At 35.1% G+C, this 14,235-nt stretch overlaps 1 protein-coding gene across 2 annotated transcripts in view; it reads left to right on the top strand.

Annotated features, from left to right (window-relative positions):
• LOC113043999 (microtubule-associated serine/threonine-protein kinase 1-like) overlaps positions 1-14,235 on the top strand; it is a 47,729-nt gene that overhangs the window by 20,335 nt on the left and 13,159 nt on the right. For both annotated transcript variants that reach the window (XM_026203566.1, XM_026203567.1), the window contains 12 exons: positions 1,176-1,264; positions 1,347-1,422; positions 4,156-4,228; positions 6,878-7,035; positions 7,121-7,196; positions 7,351-7,560; positions 9,513-9,614; positions 10,762-10,894; positions 12,450-12,517; positions 12,813-12,889; positions 12,990-13,198; positions 13,298-13,436. In XM_026203566.1, coding sequence (XP_026059351.1) covers positions 1,176-1,264; positions 1,347-1,422; positions 4,156-4,228; positions 6,878-7,035; positions 7,121-7,196; positions 7,351-7,560; positions 9,513-9,614; positions 10,762-10,894; positions 12,450-12,517; positions 12,813-12,889; positions 12,990-13,198; positions 13,298-13,436 — 1,410 coding nt within the window. The remainder of the gene's footprint in view (positions 1-1,175; positions 1,265-1,346; positions 1,423-4,155; positions 4,229-6,877; positions 7,036-7,120; positions 7,197-7,350; positions 7,561-9,512; positions 9,615-10,761; positions 10,895-12,449; positions 12,518-12,812; positions 12,890-12,989; positions 13,199-13,297; positions 13,437-14,235) is intronic.

Here is a 14,235-nt window from a genome sequence, read left to right as displayed (position 1 = left end):
ATGTGAATTTGTTAAATAAACGGCTGTACAACAGTTGATATTTAAATAGACTTCAGACAGTTACTTTTTTTTATCACATTACATATTCACACAATGGCAGTAAATTATTCATAATTTATTTATTCACCCAAATTATTCTTAGTTTATTATATTAGTTTTTATTTACATATATGTGTTTTTTTTTTTTTTTGTTTTTTTTTTTAATGAATTTATTAGTTTAATTTAACCTTTTTTTATGTATTTATTTTTCATTTTCTTTTATCAACTCACAGACCCCCTGCAGTTTATCCACAACCCCCAGTTTGGGAAACTCTGGAGTAATGTAATTTTTAATACACTTACTGATGTTAATAAAGAATGGTGTCGATTTTTTTTTTTTAGGTCAAAAGTAATCTAAAGGTAGTCTAAATAAATGATCAAATATGTGTAATCTAATAGATTATGTTGCAAACTACAATTTCCAGCATTTAATTAGTAATCAGTAATGGACTGCATTTTGTAATTTTGTCATTGAGTGTATTGGCATGTTTTTTGAGTGAGAAAAAACACTTTTTTATCCAAGAATAATTATATTTCGTGTTTATTTCCTTTGATTCCAGGGCTGAAAGTCATCATGTGTTTGTGCATATTTTTAGCGTTCTTCTGTTCTCACACACACACACACACACACTTGTAGATGGGAATCTATAGGGCAACATGCAGCCTGAGGAACTACAAGAAACAGATGAAAGCAAAGCAAGAGAACAAGAAACAGAAAACATGATCAGACGGGAGGAGAGCAATGGGGAAAACTGTGAAGATCACTCTCACACACACACACACACACTCGCTTAGATCAGGTGTAATGAGCAAGTTGTTCACTCTATGCAAAAAAACCCTTTCTGATTATTGCATCATGTCATTAAGCGAGCTGTCACCCACAGCTGTGTCTCAGGGAGTTTTATTGGACGTGATGAAGTCTTAAGCAGCCAATCCCTGCGCAGATGTTGTTGCCGTGGCAGCATGCCATTTCACTTTCTCCTTCATCCCTTGTGTCCGGCCTCTCTCGCTGTATTCACTAACTTCATCCCAGCAGTTCCCTGAGCTTACACAGTCTTCATGTGTTCGGTAGTAAGACACAAGCGACCTGTACGATCTCGTCCTGAATGTGTGATTTGAATTTGTTTGGTTTTCAGCTGTCGCACCAGTAACCGAAAGAGCCTGATCTTGACCAGTACGTCTCCCACTCTTCCCCGGCCTCACTCTCCTCTGCCGGGACACATCGGTGAGCACAGCACTCCTCACTGATCACATGACCTGCACCTCTGAGGTACTGTCCAGACACGTCCTCTCTGTCTGTCCCACAGGAAGCAGTCCACTGGACAGTCCTAGGACCTTCTCCCCCAGCGCACCGGCCCATTTCTCTTTCGCATCGTCCAGAAGGTAAATAACAACCAACAAGCTGTTCTTCATTTGTTCCATTAGGCCTATGATGTTTTGTAGCATGCCCGTCTCTCTCTTTTTAGTAATAGTAGTACAGCCGTCTCTTTATTTGGTGAGGCTTCATGAGTTTAGTACCAAACTGAAATCTCATGATGGACACAACAAACAGATCAGATCTGATCCCTCGTGGACAGCCAGTCCTAAAGATCAGATTTGAAGAACAAATTGAGTTTGTGTGAACAAAGCCTGACTGAAACGCCACATTTTCCCCAGTCCATCTAGGTTTCACTGAAACAGAGCGATTCTGTTCAACAATAAAAGCGATCTCAAAACATCCAGAGCAGAGCTAAAAATCAATAGACTTTTTTTCCTCACAAGTGCTTTTAGCTAAAAGTTACTATTTTCTCTTTGTGTTTTTTGACCAAGCAATGCACAACTCCTTGCTCTTGTCTCTTATGTTCACTCTAAGGCTGCATTTATTTGAACAGAAATACTATATTACAAACTTTCTATTTGAATATATTTTAAAATGTAGGTGAGTTTTCAGCATCATCAATATAATATACTGATTTGCTCCTCAAGAAACAACTTAATATTATTGATTTTGAAACATCTTTTTTTTTTTTTTGTAGAAACCATCATATTTTCCATTTATGAGAAGAAAGTTCACATAAACAGCATTTATTTGAAATATAAAATTCCTTACGTAAAATTTTGATTAATTTGATTGCCCTTGCTGAATAAAAGTATAAATTAAAAAATAAATAAATCTGATGTTTGAGTGGTAGTGTTCATTATGAAAATTAAACTTAAAATATATTTAGATTTTATGAAAATTTTCTAAATAAATATATTTTATTTGATTATAATTTTTTATTTATTTATTCATTCATTCTTATAAAAAATAATTGCCTTATTATTATTATTATTATTATTATTATTATTATTATTATTATACTGTCAATTTTGTTTATTTGATTGGTTCTTGATCAGTAAAAGTAAAAAAAAAAAAAAAAAAAAAAGAAGAAATCTTATTGAAATATCGGAATGGTAAAAGTCTGAAAATGTTAAAAATATATATTAAAAATCTTAAAATATATTTGAATTTTCTAAAAAAAAGTTTTTTTTGTTTGTTTATCCATTCATTCTTATCACACAAATAATTGGCATAATATAATATTTTATTATAATAATGTATTTAATAAAACTGTTAATTTAGGTCAGAGTTTCATTTCATTGTAAAGATCAAGTCTGCTTTTGCTCTGATTCAGAGGTTTGGGGAAGTCAAATGTGTCTGTAAGGAAGGAGATTCTCCAGACGGCACACACACACACACACACACACACATCTCAGCATCATCCTTCCCCAGCGCACAACAGCCGTTTGTCTGAAAAACGAGATTGAGGGACGAGAGACAGACGATTGATCCGCGCTCTTTCCCGTCTGACGCGGCCCTGTCCTGCGAGGGCTGATATTGGATTTAGCCAGTATAAATCTGGTGCAGCGAAATGGTTGCACAGCATGTGTCATCAATCCTGTCCAAAGCACAGAGCAGCTGCTCGCAGCAAACACAGGGGCATGAAATATAGTGCTTTACAAAGAAGACACAATCCAGCCCGGAGCGGCGATACATCACAACAAATGTTTGTGCATGCACACCATCAACAAATGGGCCGGGCTCATTGGGGTCATCCCTGCTGAGATGCTCTTTTCATTATGAGGAAGCTTTGGTTCTGAGCACACTGGTTCTGCTTTCTTCTAATGTGGTGGGATGACAGTTTTAATGACCCCACGGGGAACGCTGCCCGCACAGAAATACACACTAAACACTGCAGAAACGCGACGGTTGCCTAGTAACCTCACAAGAATGGCGCCACATGAAACGGACTTATAAACTCTGCCCACAAAGAACTGCGAAAACTGCATGTTACTCGCTCACATTTAATGTTTTACACAAGAAACATCCAACATATGAGTTTCAAACAGCCAGACGGGAAGCCCTGCCGTTTCTGTTTGCCAGTGGCACTGACATTACACACTTTACCTTTAGTTTATAAACAGAAAGAAATATATTTTTAAATGTTGTATCATATAAGTCTGTTATGCTCATCTAAGCTGCATTTATTTAATTAAAAATACAGTAAAAGCTGTAAAATTGTGAAATATTATTTTAATTTAAAATAACAGTTTTCTATTTGAATATTTTTTTTTAATATAATTTATTCCTGTAATGCAAAACTGGATTTTCTGCATCATTCCTCCAGTCTTCAGTGTCACATGATCCTTCAGAAATCAGTCTAATACACTGATTTACTGCTCAAGAAACATTTCTGATTATTAGCAATGTTGAAAACAGTAAATATAAATATATTTGTGTAAAATGTGACTTTTTGAGGATTTTTTGATGAATAGAAAGTGAATTTTTTTTTTTTATTAAATTAAAATAGAAATCTTTCCTACCATGGTCTTTACTTTCATTTTTAATCAATTTGATGCATACTTGCATTAAAATATTTAGTATTAATTTTTCTTTCATCAACAGACTCATACTGAACATGCCTACATTTTAAATTTGCTTTATATGAAACATTTAGCTGAACCTTAGCTTTTAAACATTTTGTTGAAATTAACAATATTTGTTTTTCTCTTAAGATAAACTCTGATAAACTATGGTTATACTGTGCAAAATCTGGTAGATTTATGTATAAGGAACCGTTTGGTCTCCCTCCTCAGGGCTGATGGCAGACGCTGGTCTCTGGCCTCTCTTCCCTCCTCTGGATATGGGACCAACACACCCAGCTCAACGGTACAGGACAAACTCACCCAGAGAGTGCTGCTGCATTTATACTGTTGACTAAATAGCCACTTCAAGCTGCTCTTAGCCATTTATTGCAGACACTGATATACTCCTCCACCACAGAACACACATTGATATATTAAATGGGGATGAATCAAAATGGGTGAGGATGATGAATTAAAAAAAGAATAATAATGGGTGGAAAAACAATGGTGCAACTGTCCATCGCTCTTTTATTCGTCATTATTTAAAAAAATACATAATAATAATAATAGTGTCCAGTCCAGAATTCTGAATCGTTATCATTTATAAAAAGTATACGTTTTTAAAATTTTTTTTACTATTAACATTTTTTATAGTTATATTCTGTCATTTAAATTAATATCCAGAGATTATATAATATTAGTTATATTTAGAATAGGTTTATATATATATATATATATATATATATATATATATATATATATATATATATATATATATATATATATATATATATAATTTTGTTTTTAAAAGTATATTTTTGATCCTTTTAAAAAGTGAATTTCAAATAATATATATTTATTTTATATTTTTTCTTTGTAAATTATGAAAATGTTAAAAAAAAAATGCAGAATCACTACCGAAACGGTGTATGTTTTAGTCCAGTGGCCGAGCTTGATTTTAAACACACCCATAAATTTGTGATTAGGAAATATTCCAGTGTCCTTCTATATCATAGCTATGAGGTGTAACTAGATAGGTCAATGTGATAAATGTGTTCAAAAGTCTGAAAAATCTGTATGTAACTTTAAGGGACGTAGCTACCAAACACTTTTTTTTTAAGCCCATATTTAAGTTAAGCTCATATTTTGGTAGTTTTTTCCATAACATTTAGCTTTTAAATGAATACCAACTGTGCTAGCTAACCATGTGCTGATTAGCATCTTTGAGCTAGATTCAAAAGTATCTAAAATTGTCACTACCGAAACAGTCACTACCGAAACATTTGATGGCATTTCGGTAGTGACATCTTAGGTTTATTTGGGGAGGGGGGTGTTGTCCCATAGAATTGTCACTACCGAAACAGTCACTACCGAAACATTTGGTGGCATTTCGGTAGAGACATCCTAGGTTTTTTTGGGGAGGTGGGGGTTATCCCTTAGAATTGTCACTACCGAAACAGTCGCTACTGAAATTCATTTGTTTTTTGTGTACGTTTTAGTCCATTGGTCAAGCTTGATTTGAAACACACCCATAAATTTGTTTGATCTAAAATTGTCACTACCGAAACAGTCACTACCGAAACATATGATGTCATTTCGGTAGTTACATCTTAGGTTTATTTGGGGAGGGAGGTGTTGTCCCATAGAATTGTCACAACTGAAACAGTCACTACCGAAACATTTGGTGGCATTTCGGTAGCGACATCCTAGGTTTTTTTGGGGAGGTGGGGGTTATCCCTTAGAATTGTCACAACCGAAACAGTCGCTACTGAAATTCATTTCGTGTTCTATTCCATCCGTGGCAATGCAGAAAACAAGTTAGTGTTCATTCAACCATTTGACGACTGTTTGAGCTCTTCAGTTGGTGTTTGTGATAATGCCAATACAGTGTTTGGGGATCAAATGATTTTCATGGTTGAAATAATGGTTTAACTGGTGCTTCTTGGAAAGTGTTCTTGGGTCCAGCTGTTTTTTTTTCTCATAAATTCAAGTTGGTTTTGGCCTTTTATTGACTCTAGAGTGACATATATTTGCAATTAAAGCCAAACTCATTCACTCATTAACACAGGTTAACATCGAGTAGGAGGGAAAATCATTACCGCAGGTCTGTGTTTCATTTACAGTTCACTCCACTCATTTTGGCTGGTAATCTTATCTTTATAATTCTATCCTGGATTTACTGCACAAGACAAGTGAAGCATACACAAATAAATGGAGTTAGACAGATCAAGCGCATTATAAACCATGTAAAATGGCTTTGGCTCTGTATATTCAAGCATGCTGTATATTCAATGAAATGATGAAAGCTATGATTCTGAAGACATGTTACAGAATTGGCTATATTGAATGCAAAAAGTCGAAAATTGAACATAACTCTATAAAAACATGTAAATATATTAGCAATTTCTTACAAAATGTGTTTTTTCACATCATTTTATGTCAACACCAGTATTATTATCATTAGCTAAAACTAAAAACACTTAAAAATAAAAACATATGTGAAATAAAATACAAAAATGTACAATGCAAAATTTTTTTAACAATTTAATTTTTTTTTAGAAAAAACTAGAATCGTTTTTAATAATAAAATAGCACTAATCAACACTGTCAGATTGATTGATTGATTGATTGACATCGCTCAGGATTTGTTATTATCTGATTTTCTAAATTTTTTCATAAATATAAAAACACAGCTGTGAATCCTAAATAAAAGTATACATTTTAGTAGATATTGTTTCTTTTTATTTCTGTTTAAGTTAGAAATTGTATGTATCAAGATGTGGTTTTTAGTGTCAAATAAACACTAAATTAATCTGTCAATGGTTTATTTGTGCAAATATTGTTCTTTTCAAATGGAGTGGTAACATTGTGAGACATTTTAGGTCCCATGTAAAGTATAGACATGTGTGTCCTGTATAATGTAATTTCTCACTCAGTTGTGTTGTCTCTTTAGTCTTCCAGCTCGTCTCAGGAGCGGCTGCATCAGTTGCCGTTCCAGCCCACACTGGACGAGCTGCACTTCCTGTCCAAACACTTCGGCAGCACCGAGAGCATCACTGATGACGACGGCCGGAGATCACCGCATGTGCGGCCGCGCTCACGGAGTCTGAGGTGCACAAGCACACACAACGCACATCTATACCAATTTATGCAATTTATGTCACTGTTACTGTCCCGTCTCTGTTTTTCTCTGCAGTCCAGGGCGATCACCTTCCTGTTATGATAATGAGATTGTTATTATGAACCATGTTTACAAGGAGCGGTTCCCTAAGGTTAGCAAAACACAAACACTTCAGAATAAAATTAGATCGCATCCGATATAATATCATTGTGATTGCATTGTATTTTTCTGGGAAGTTTTAATTTTGAACTATATGCCCTGTTGTTGGAGATGTTATTTAAACGCCTTCTATCCGTTACCTTCAGGCCACGGCTCAGATGGAGGAGCGCTTGGCTGAGTTCATCGAGTCGTTTTCGCCTGAGAACGTGCTTCCGCTGGCCGACGGGGTCCTCAGCTTCATCCACCACCAGATCGCCGAGCTGTCCCGAAACTGCCTGACCAAATCTCGTGAAGGTGTCATCACCACCGTCTACTTCTACGAGCTGCAGGAAAACCTGGAGAAGCTGCTGCATGAAGTGAGCATATGTGTGGGCTGGAAATGAGTATGTGTGTTTCACCCAGTGGGCAATTGATGTCAAATAGACATCAAATTGACGTCAAACATAGTCATCAAAGAACTGGTCAAAAATGCAAATCAAATCGATGTCAAAACTTGACATTAAATTGCCGTCAATTTTTGACATTAATTTGATTTGCATTTTTTAGAAACATTTTTAACACATTGATGTCCTATTCTAGACCACAAGAATAATGACAAAACAGTATTAAATGCAAGACGTGTTTTATTAAATCCACTGGTTTATATCAGAATTTTGTAAAAAATTTTATTAATACCGTATACACTTGGTATTACAATTTCATTTAGCTGACACTTTTATCCAAAGCGACTTACAATTGCTATATATATGTCAGAGGTCACACGCCTCTGGAGCAACTAGGGGTTAAGTGTCTTGCTCAGGGACACATTGGTGTCTCACAGTGGATTCGAACCCGGGTCTCTCACACCAAAGGCATGTGTTTTATCCACTGCACCAACACTTACTTAATGTGTGGTTACAGCAAAAACCTCCTCAAAATATTCACCTCTTTCATTGTCAGTAATTTATGCCTACATTTTATAAATAGTTTTTTGTTGTTGTTGTTTATATGTTTTTAACCACAGAAGTCCCAGAAGTTACAAGTCATGCAAAAATCAAACAACATATGACATGCCGAATGGATGCATTTTGAAGAAAAAAAAAATTATTTGATGACTATGTTTGATGTCAATTTGATGTCTATTTGATATCAATTGCCCGCTGGGTTGATGTCAATGTGATGTCAATATGACATCAACTGAACGCCTATAACACGATGTTGATTTGATGTCAACTCAATGTCAAACATGTTGGCCCATATACTTACATAATCAATTTCAGTATGGGATGAACCTAATATTTTCACCAATTAACCACTGGAAGGACTTGATGTATAATCTGACTTTGAAATTATGTTTTGCAGCATCTTGATCAAATCTTGTCTAATATTTGACGTCAAATTGACATCAAGGTGCCCACTGGGCAGCTAATATGAATTCATGTCTCACTTTAATTGACTGGATATTAAATAGTTTTATTAGTTACATAATATTTCATTAGCTCAATGTTTGTTTGCTTAAAGAAATTAGCTAGTTAATATCCAGTTAAAGGATAATTTATAATATATATTTTTTTTTATTGCTTCTCTGATTGCTGTGTGTGTGTGTGTGTGTGTGTACTTGTTTTTCTATTCTGGTGGGGACTTAAACCTGAATACACACAGACTCATGGGGACTTGTGTCACGATGGGGACCTAAATTGAGGTCCCCACGGGTAAACAAGCTAATAAATTACACAGAGTGAAGTTTCTTGAAAATCTAAAAATGCACAAAGTTTCCTGTGAGGGTTAGGTTTAGGTGTAGTGTTGGTGTAGGGCGATAGAAAATACGGTCTGTACAGTATAAAAACAATTACGCTTATGGAGAGTCCCCACAAGGATAGCTGACCAGACATTAAAAAAAAAAAAAAATCACATGCTTGTACTTGCATAAAGAAATCAATCCAAAGGTGATGATAGAAAATAATAATGCTTATTAATGATAAAATATAATACATTTGTTTAGAATTTGAATAAAGATTTACTAAGTATTTAATTATGTATTTAAAGATTGATTTAAATATTTATTTAATTATTTAATTTGGAGTTATTTGTCCCCCTATACTCTACGGCCATTATCTCATCTTTTCTGTGAGTTTCAGATTTGATAAAGATTTATATTTGTCTACAGAAGTCATTTCAAGCATTCTTAGAAATATAAATTCTAACTCTTTATTGACTGGCCGTTTTAATTTTCCATAATAAGTTCTTTCAGAGGTTTCAGTGGTCAGAAGTGCCTCTTAAAGAATTTTTTTGTGTGTTTTTATTTAATGATCTTGTGTTGTCTTGTCAGGCTTATGAGCGATCAGAGAGCTCGGAGCTGACCTTCATCACAGAGCTGGTGAAGAAACTCTTCATCATCATCTCCCGCCCTGCTCGACTGCTTGAATGTCTGGTGAGAGTCTCCACACACACACACACACACACACACACTTGACTTGATCTGCCGGTCGCTGGGTTTTGGTCGCTTCTTCAGCCTACGTTGTGCAGTTGCCATGGCGACTGGCTGATGGGGTCACCAGGGGTCAGGTGAAGAAAGTACAATGTGCTGAAAGACTTGAGTGTAACAAACCCCTCAACCGGTTTTATCAAACACAAAGGACCCCTGAAAATGTGTCCAGCTGTGCAATCACTGGAAATACGGATCAGTGGATAAGTAAATATTATGGATCACCGGATGAAGAAACATGTGGACGTGAAATACTGAGTTAAGGGTTATTGCTTTCATAAAACCGTTATTCTATATACGTAGTAAGGTTTCACAAAATAAAACGGGACAAATAAAGTGTGACGATATTAATATAAACCGTATTCTTCCACCAAACAATGTAGTTCCTTACGAAAATAGCAACTTGTATCCAATGCACACTTCTTTTAAATCGATGCATCATATCATTAACTTTTATGTTGATGCATCGATGTGAATCGGTGAATCTTACCAGCCCTCGTGAATATTACTTAATGCATTAACTAGCATTAACTAACAATGAGCAATTGTATATTATTAATAATATGTTAATGGTTCGTTTTAGTTCATGTTAATTAAATATCAAGATATAATTTTTATTTGAATAATGTATTAGTAAATGGCGAAATCTAAAATTCAAGAATCATTATTTAAGTATGTTAACTCATGGAAACTAATGTTAACAGATGGAACCTTAATGTAAAGTGTTACTATTATTTTATCTGAATACCTAAATAGTGTATCACAGTTTCCACTAAAATATGAAGCAGCAGCTGCTTTCAACTATCAACATTTAATAATAATCAGAAATATTGAAATTTCTGAACGATTTCTGAAGGATCATGTGACACTGAAGTCTGCAGTAATGATGCTGAAAATCCAGCTTTGCATCACAGAAATAAAATACATTTGAAAATGTATTCAAATAAAAGAACGTTACTTTAAATTTTTATAATTTTTTATAATAAGAGACTTCTTTTGAATACTACAAACCCCAGTCTTTTAAACAGGCATGTATCTGACTGCAGAATGCAGCAACTGACCAAAAAGCAACATTATGTGTGTGTTTTTTCAGGAGTTTAACCCTGAAGAGTTCTACCACCTGCTGGAGGCAGCAGAAGACCACGCTAAAGAGGGCCAGCTAATGAAAGCAGACATCCCGCGATACATCATCAGCCAGCTCGGCCTGACCAGAGACCCTCTGGAAGGTGAGAGAGAACATCCTCATACAGCGAGCGTGTTTGTCTCTGAAGGGAAAGAGCGTAGCAGCAGCCAGAGAGAGGCAGAGAAATGTAGGTCATGCTGAGAGACATTGTTGAGATTATGGAGCAGGTTAAGGTGGGGCGCACAGGCGGTGGGAAGTTTGTATTCCTGCCAAGAAAGCAGGGAAATGTGTAAGCGTCCCGCTCTGAGTAATGGGGATTTTTATGAAAACATACACTTACTCTCTCTCACTGCACAAGTAAACACAACAAAACACTTTTCAGGTAGAATTTGCACTCTGAATATATTTGAATGCTGCTTGGTCTTTTAGTTAAAGATAAAAGAGTGTGTTTTCTGTTCCATCCCAACTTAATTTACAGATATATGTAAGACGTTTTTATGTTCATATCCACTATATATAAACAATGTTACTCAGCATCTCACCTGCCCTAATTAGTAGCATTGGCTCAACCAATAGTGTTGAGTCTAGGCCATTGACTGACCAATGGCAGACTGGGGTAGTGTTTGAAAAACAATTATTTTTACCGTTCAGTTTAGTGCATCAAATCAGCATATTAGACAGATTTCTGAAGGATCATGTGACAGTGACAGTGCAAAAAAATTCAGCTTTGTTTCAGGGGAATACATTTCATGTTATAATATATTCAAATAGAAAATGTTTATTATAAATTGTAATAATATTTGATCATTTTAATGCATTGAAGATGTTATTTTCTATATGGCGGTTTACTGAACTCAGCTAGAGTCTGACAAAGAAAGTGCCGTTTTAATTGCTGCTTTAGAGCTTGTTTGTGTTTATCTGAGTGTTGTTTATTTATATCACAGTCTTTATTTAGATCAGTGATGCTTCATTTTTCTCTCTAGAATGGCTGGTTGCTGTGGCGACCTGAGGTGTTGTTTTTAGACTCGATTAGCAATATGCTGCTGAATTGCTCATAGACAGGCAGATGGCTAATTATTTATGAATGTTATTTAATAATCTTTTTTCGAAGGAAATTAATACATTTATTCAGCAAGGATGCATTGATCAAAAGTGTAAGTAAAGATGTTCTGTTTCAAATAAATGCTGTTCTCCTGAACTAATAATCAGAAATGTTTCTTGAGCAGCAAATCTGCATATTAGAGTGATTTCTGAAGGATCGTCGTGATGCTAAAAATTCAGCATTGCATCACAGAAATAAATTACATTTTAAAATATATTCAAATGGAAAAAAGTTATTTTAAATTGTAATAATATTTCACAATTTTACTGTTTTTATTGTATTTTTTATCAAATAAATGCAGCCTTGAGATTAAGGTACTTCTCTGATGAAAATTTGAAATCTTACTGACCACAAACTTTTAAACAGTGGGATATTTTATTATTATTATTATATGCATATACATGTATATAATTGATTTCATTTTATGTTATTCAAAACTTAATTGGCTATTAATTGTACTTGTCAAAGTCTCAAACAATGCATTTATTTAATTTAACGGCAGTGCATGTTTATTGCATAGTAAAATGTATTAAGCAAACATGATCCTTGCATGCAGAAATGGTGAATTTGGAGAGTTATGACAGCGAGGGACCCCACACGCCGGAGACGGACGACTCGGCTGAAGTGAGTTTATCAGTATAATCAAGTGTAAATTGTTTTGTAATAACCAAAAAAAAAAAGTGCTACTTTTACCTACTAGTTATTTAAGATTAAACAAGTTCCGGAAAAAATAGAACAGGATGTGTTACATAAGCCTGCAATTTTCTCACTCTTTAACATGGAAACTTATTGTTAATGAAGGACCGAACAAGCTTCAGGTTAAAAGCGGAAGAATTGAAACTGCATAGGGAGTGAAATTATACTCCAGTCGATATATATATTCCCAATGAACTGAATCTTTTATCTGGCTTTCTCTCAGGGGAAGCTCAAAGCCATCAAAGCGCCCTGTGAATCAGACTTCCAGACTATCAAACTCATCAGCAATGGAGCGTATGGGTGAGAATATTGCTATTCACTCTCAAATTACTATGAAATAACGCAAAACCAATGTGTAAACATGGATTAACCAGATCTCTCCCTCTTGTTTGGATTGCAGAGCTGTGTATTTAGTCAGACACAGAGAGACGCGGCAGCGCTTTGCTATGAAGAAGATCAACAAACAAAACCTGATCCTGCGGAACCAGATCCAGCAGGCGTTCGTGGAGCGGGACATCCTGACCTTCGCCGAGAACCCATTCGTGGTCAGCATGTTCTGCTCTTTTGAGACGCGCCGTCACCTGTGTATGGTCATGGAGTATGTGGAGGGTAAGGCATGAGACACATCATTTGTAAACACAACCCAGATTTTAGACATATTGTACAGCCAGTTGTTTTTATAATTCAACCACGTTATTTTTTGTTTAGGTGGTGACTGTGCAACCCTGCTGAAAAATATCGGAGCCCTTCCTGTGGAAATGGCCCGGATGTACTTTGCTGAAACAGTTTTAGCGCTGGAGTACATTCATAATTATGGCATCGTACACCGAGATCTGAAACCAGACAAGTAAGTCAGCGCCCCCTGCTGGACTGGAGGTCATCTGTCGAGTAGAATACTGAAAGAAGACTCAGTACAACAACAAAGATTATAAAAGTATTTATAAAGTACATTTGAAAACCACATATATTGATCCACAATGCTGTTCAATATAGAAAAATTAATATACTGGAAAAGCATATTTTACACATTTCAAGAAGTATACAGATGTTCTTTGTTTAAGAGTGTTTAACCCAGGAACCAAACCAGACAATCATCATTGTTGGGGAAAGTTACTTTTAAAGGTAATGCATTACAATATTGCGCTACTCAATAAAAAAGTAACTCATTCTGTTACCTAGTTACTTTTTATGGAAAGGAATGCATTACGTTACTTTTGCATTACTTTTTAAATCTGGACAGGGCTTGCTTTTTAAAATAAAAAAGGTTTGTTTTGGCAAATATAAAAGCCTTTTCACACCAAAAGTGAAATAAATACGCCTCAGGCTGAATGGAGAATAAATTTACATCTGTACAACAGAATAGAGAAGAAGACATTTCAACACACTTCAGCAATAACAAAAGACACACGAATGTTTGTCTAGAGTAATTTTTGCATATTAATATGGTTGAACTGGATCTTCGAAGGTCAGAAGCAAAGACATTGGTTTATAGAATGGGATTAAATACATAAAAGATATTTGTGTTGTTTAACATTTAATTGTTGCAAGTTTGAGTCATATTCTGAGTTGCATTATTTTTATTAATTTCAAGGAATGCTGAATCTGTGTTTTGTTTTGTTTTTATTGTGAGTGAGATGAATTAATGC

This window comes from Carassius auratus, chromosome 26 (genome assembly GCF_003368295.1).
Source record: "Carassius auratus strain Wakin chromosome 26, ASM336829v1, whole genome shotgun sequence".
NCBI classification, from domain to species: Eukaryota; Metazoa; Chordata; class Actinopteri; order Cypriniformes; family Cyprinidae; genus Carassius; species Carassius auratus.
The sequence above is the reverse complement of the archived record's forward strand: the minus strand, read 5'-3'. Positions and strand labels throughout refer to the sequence as shown.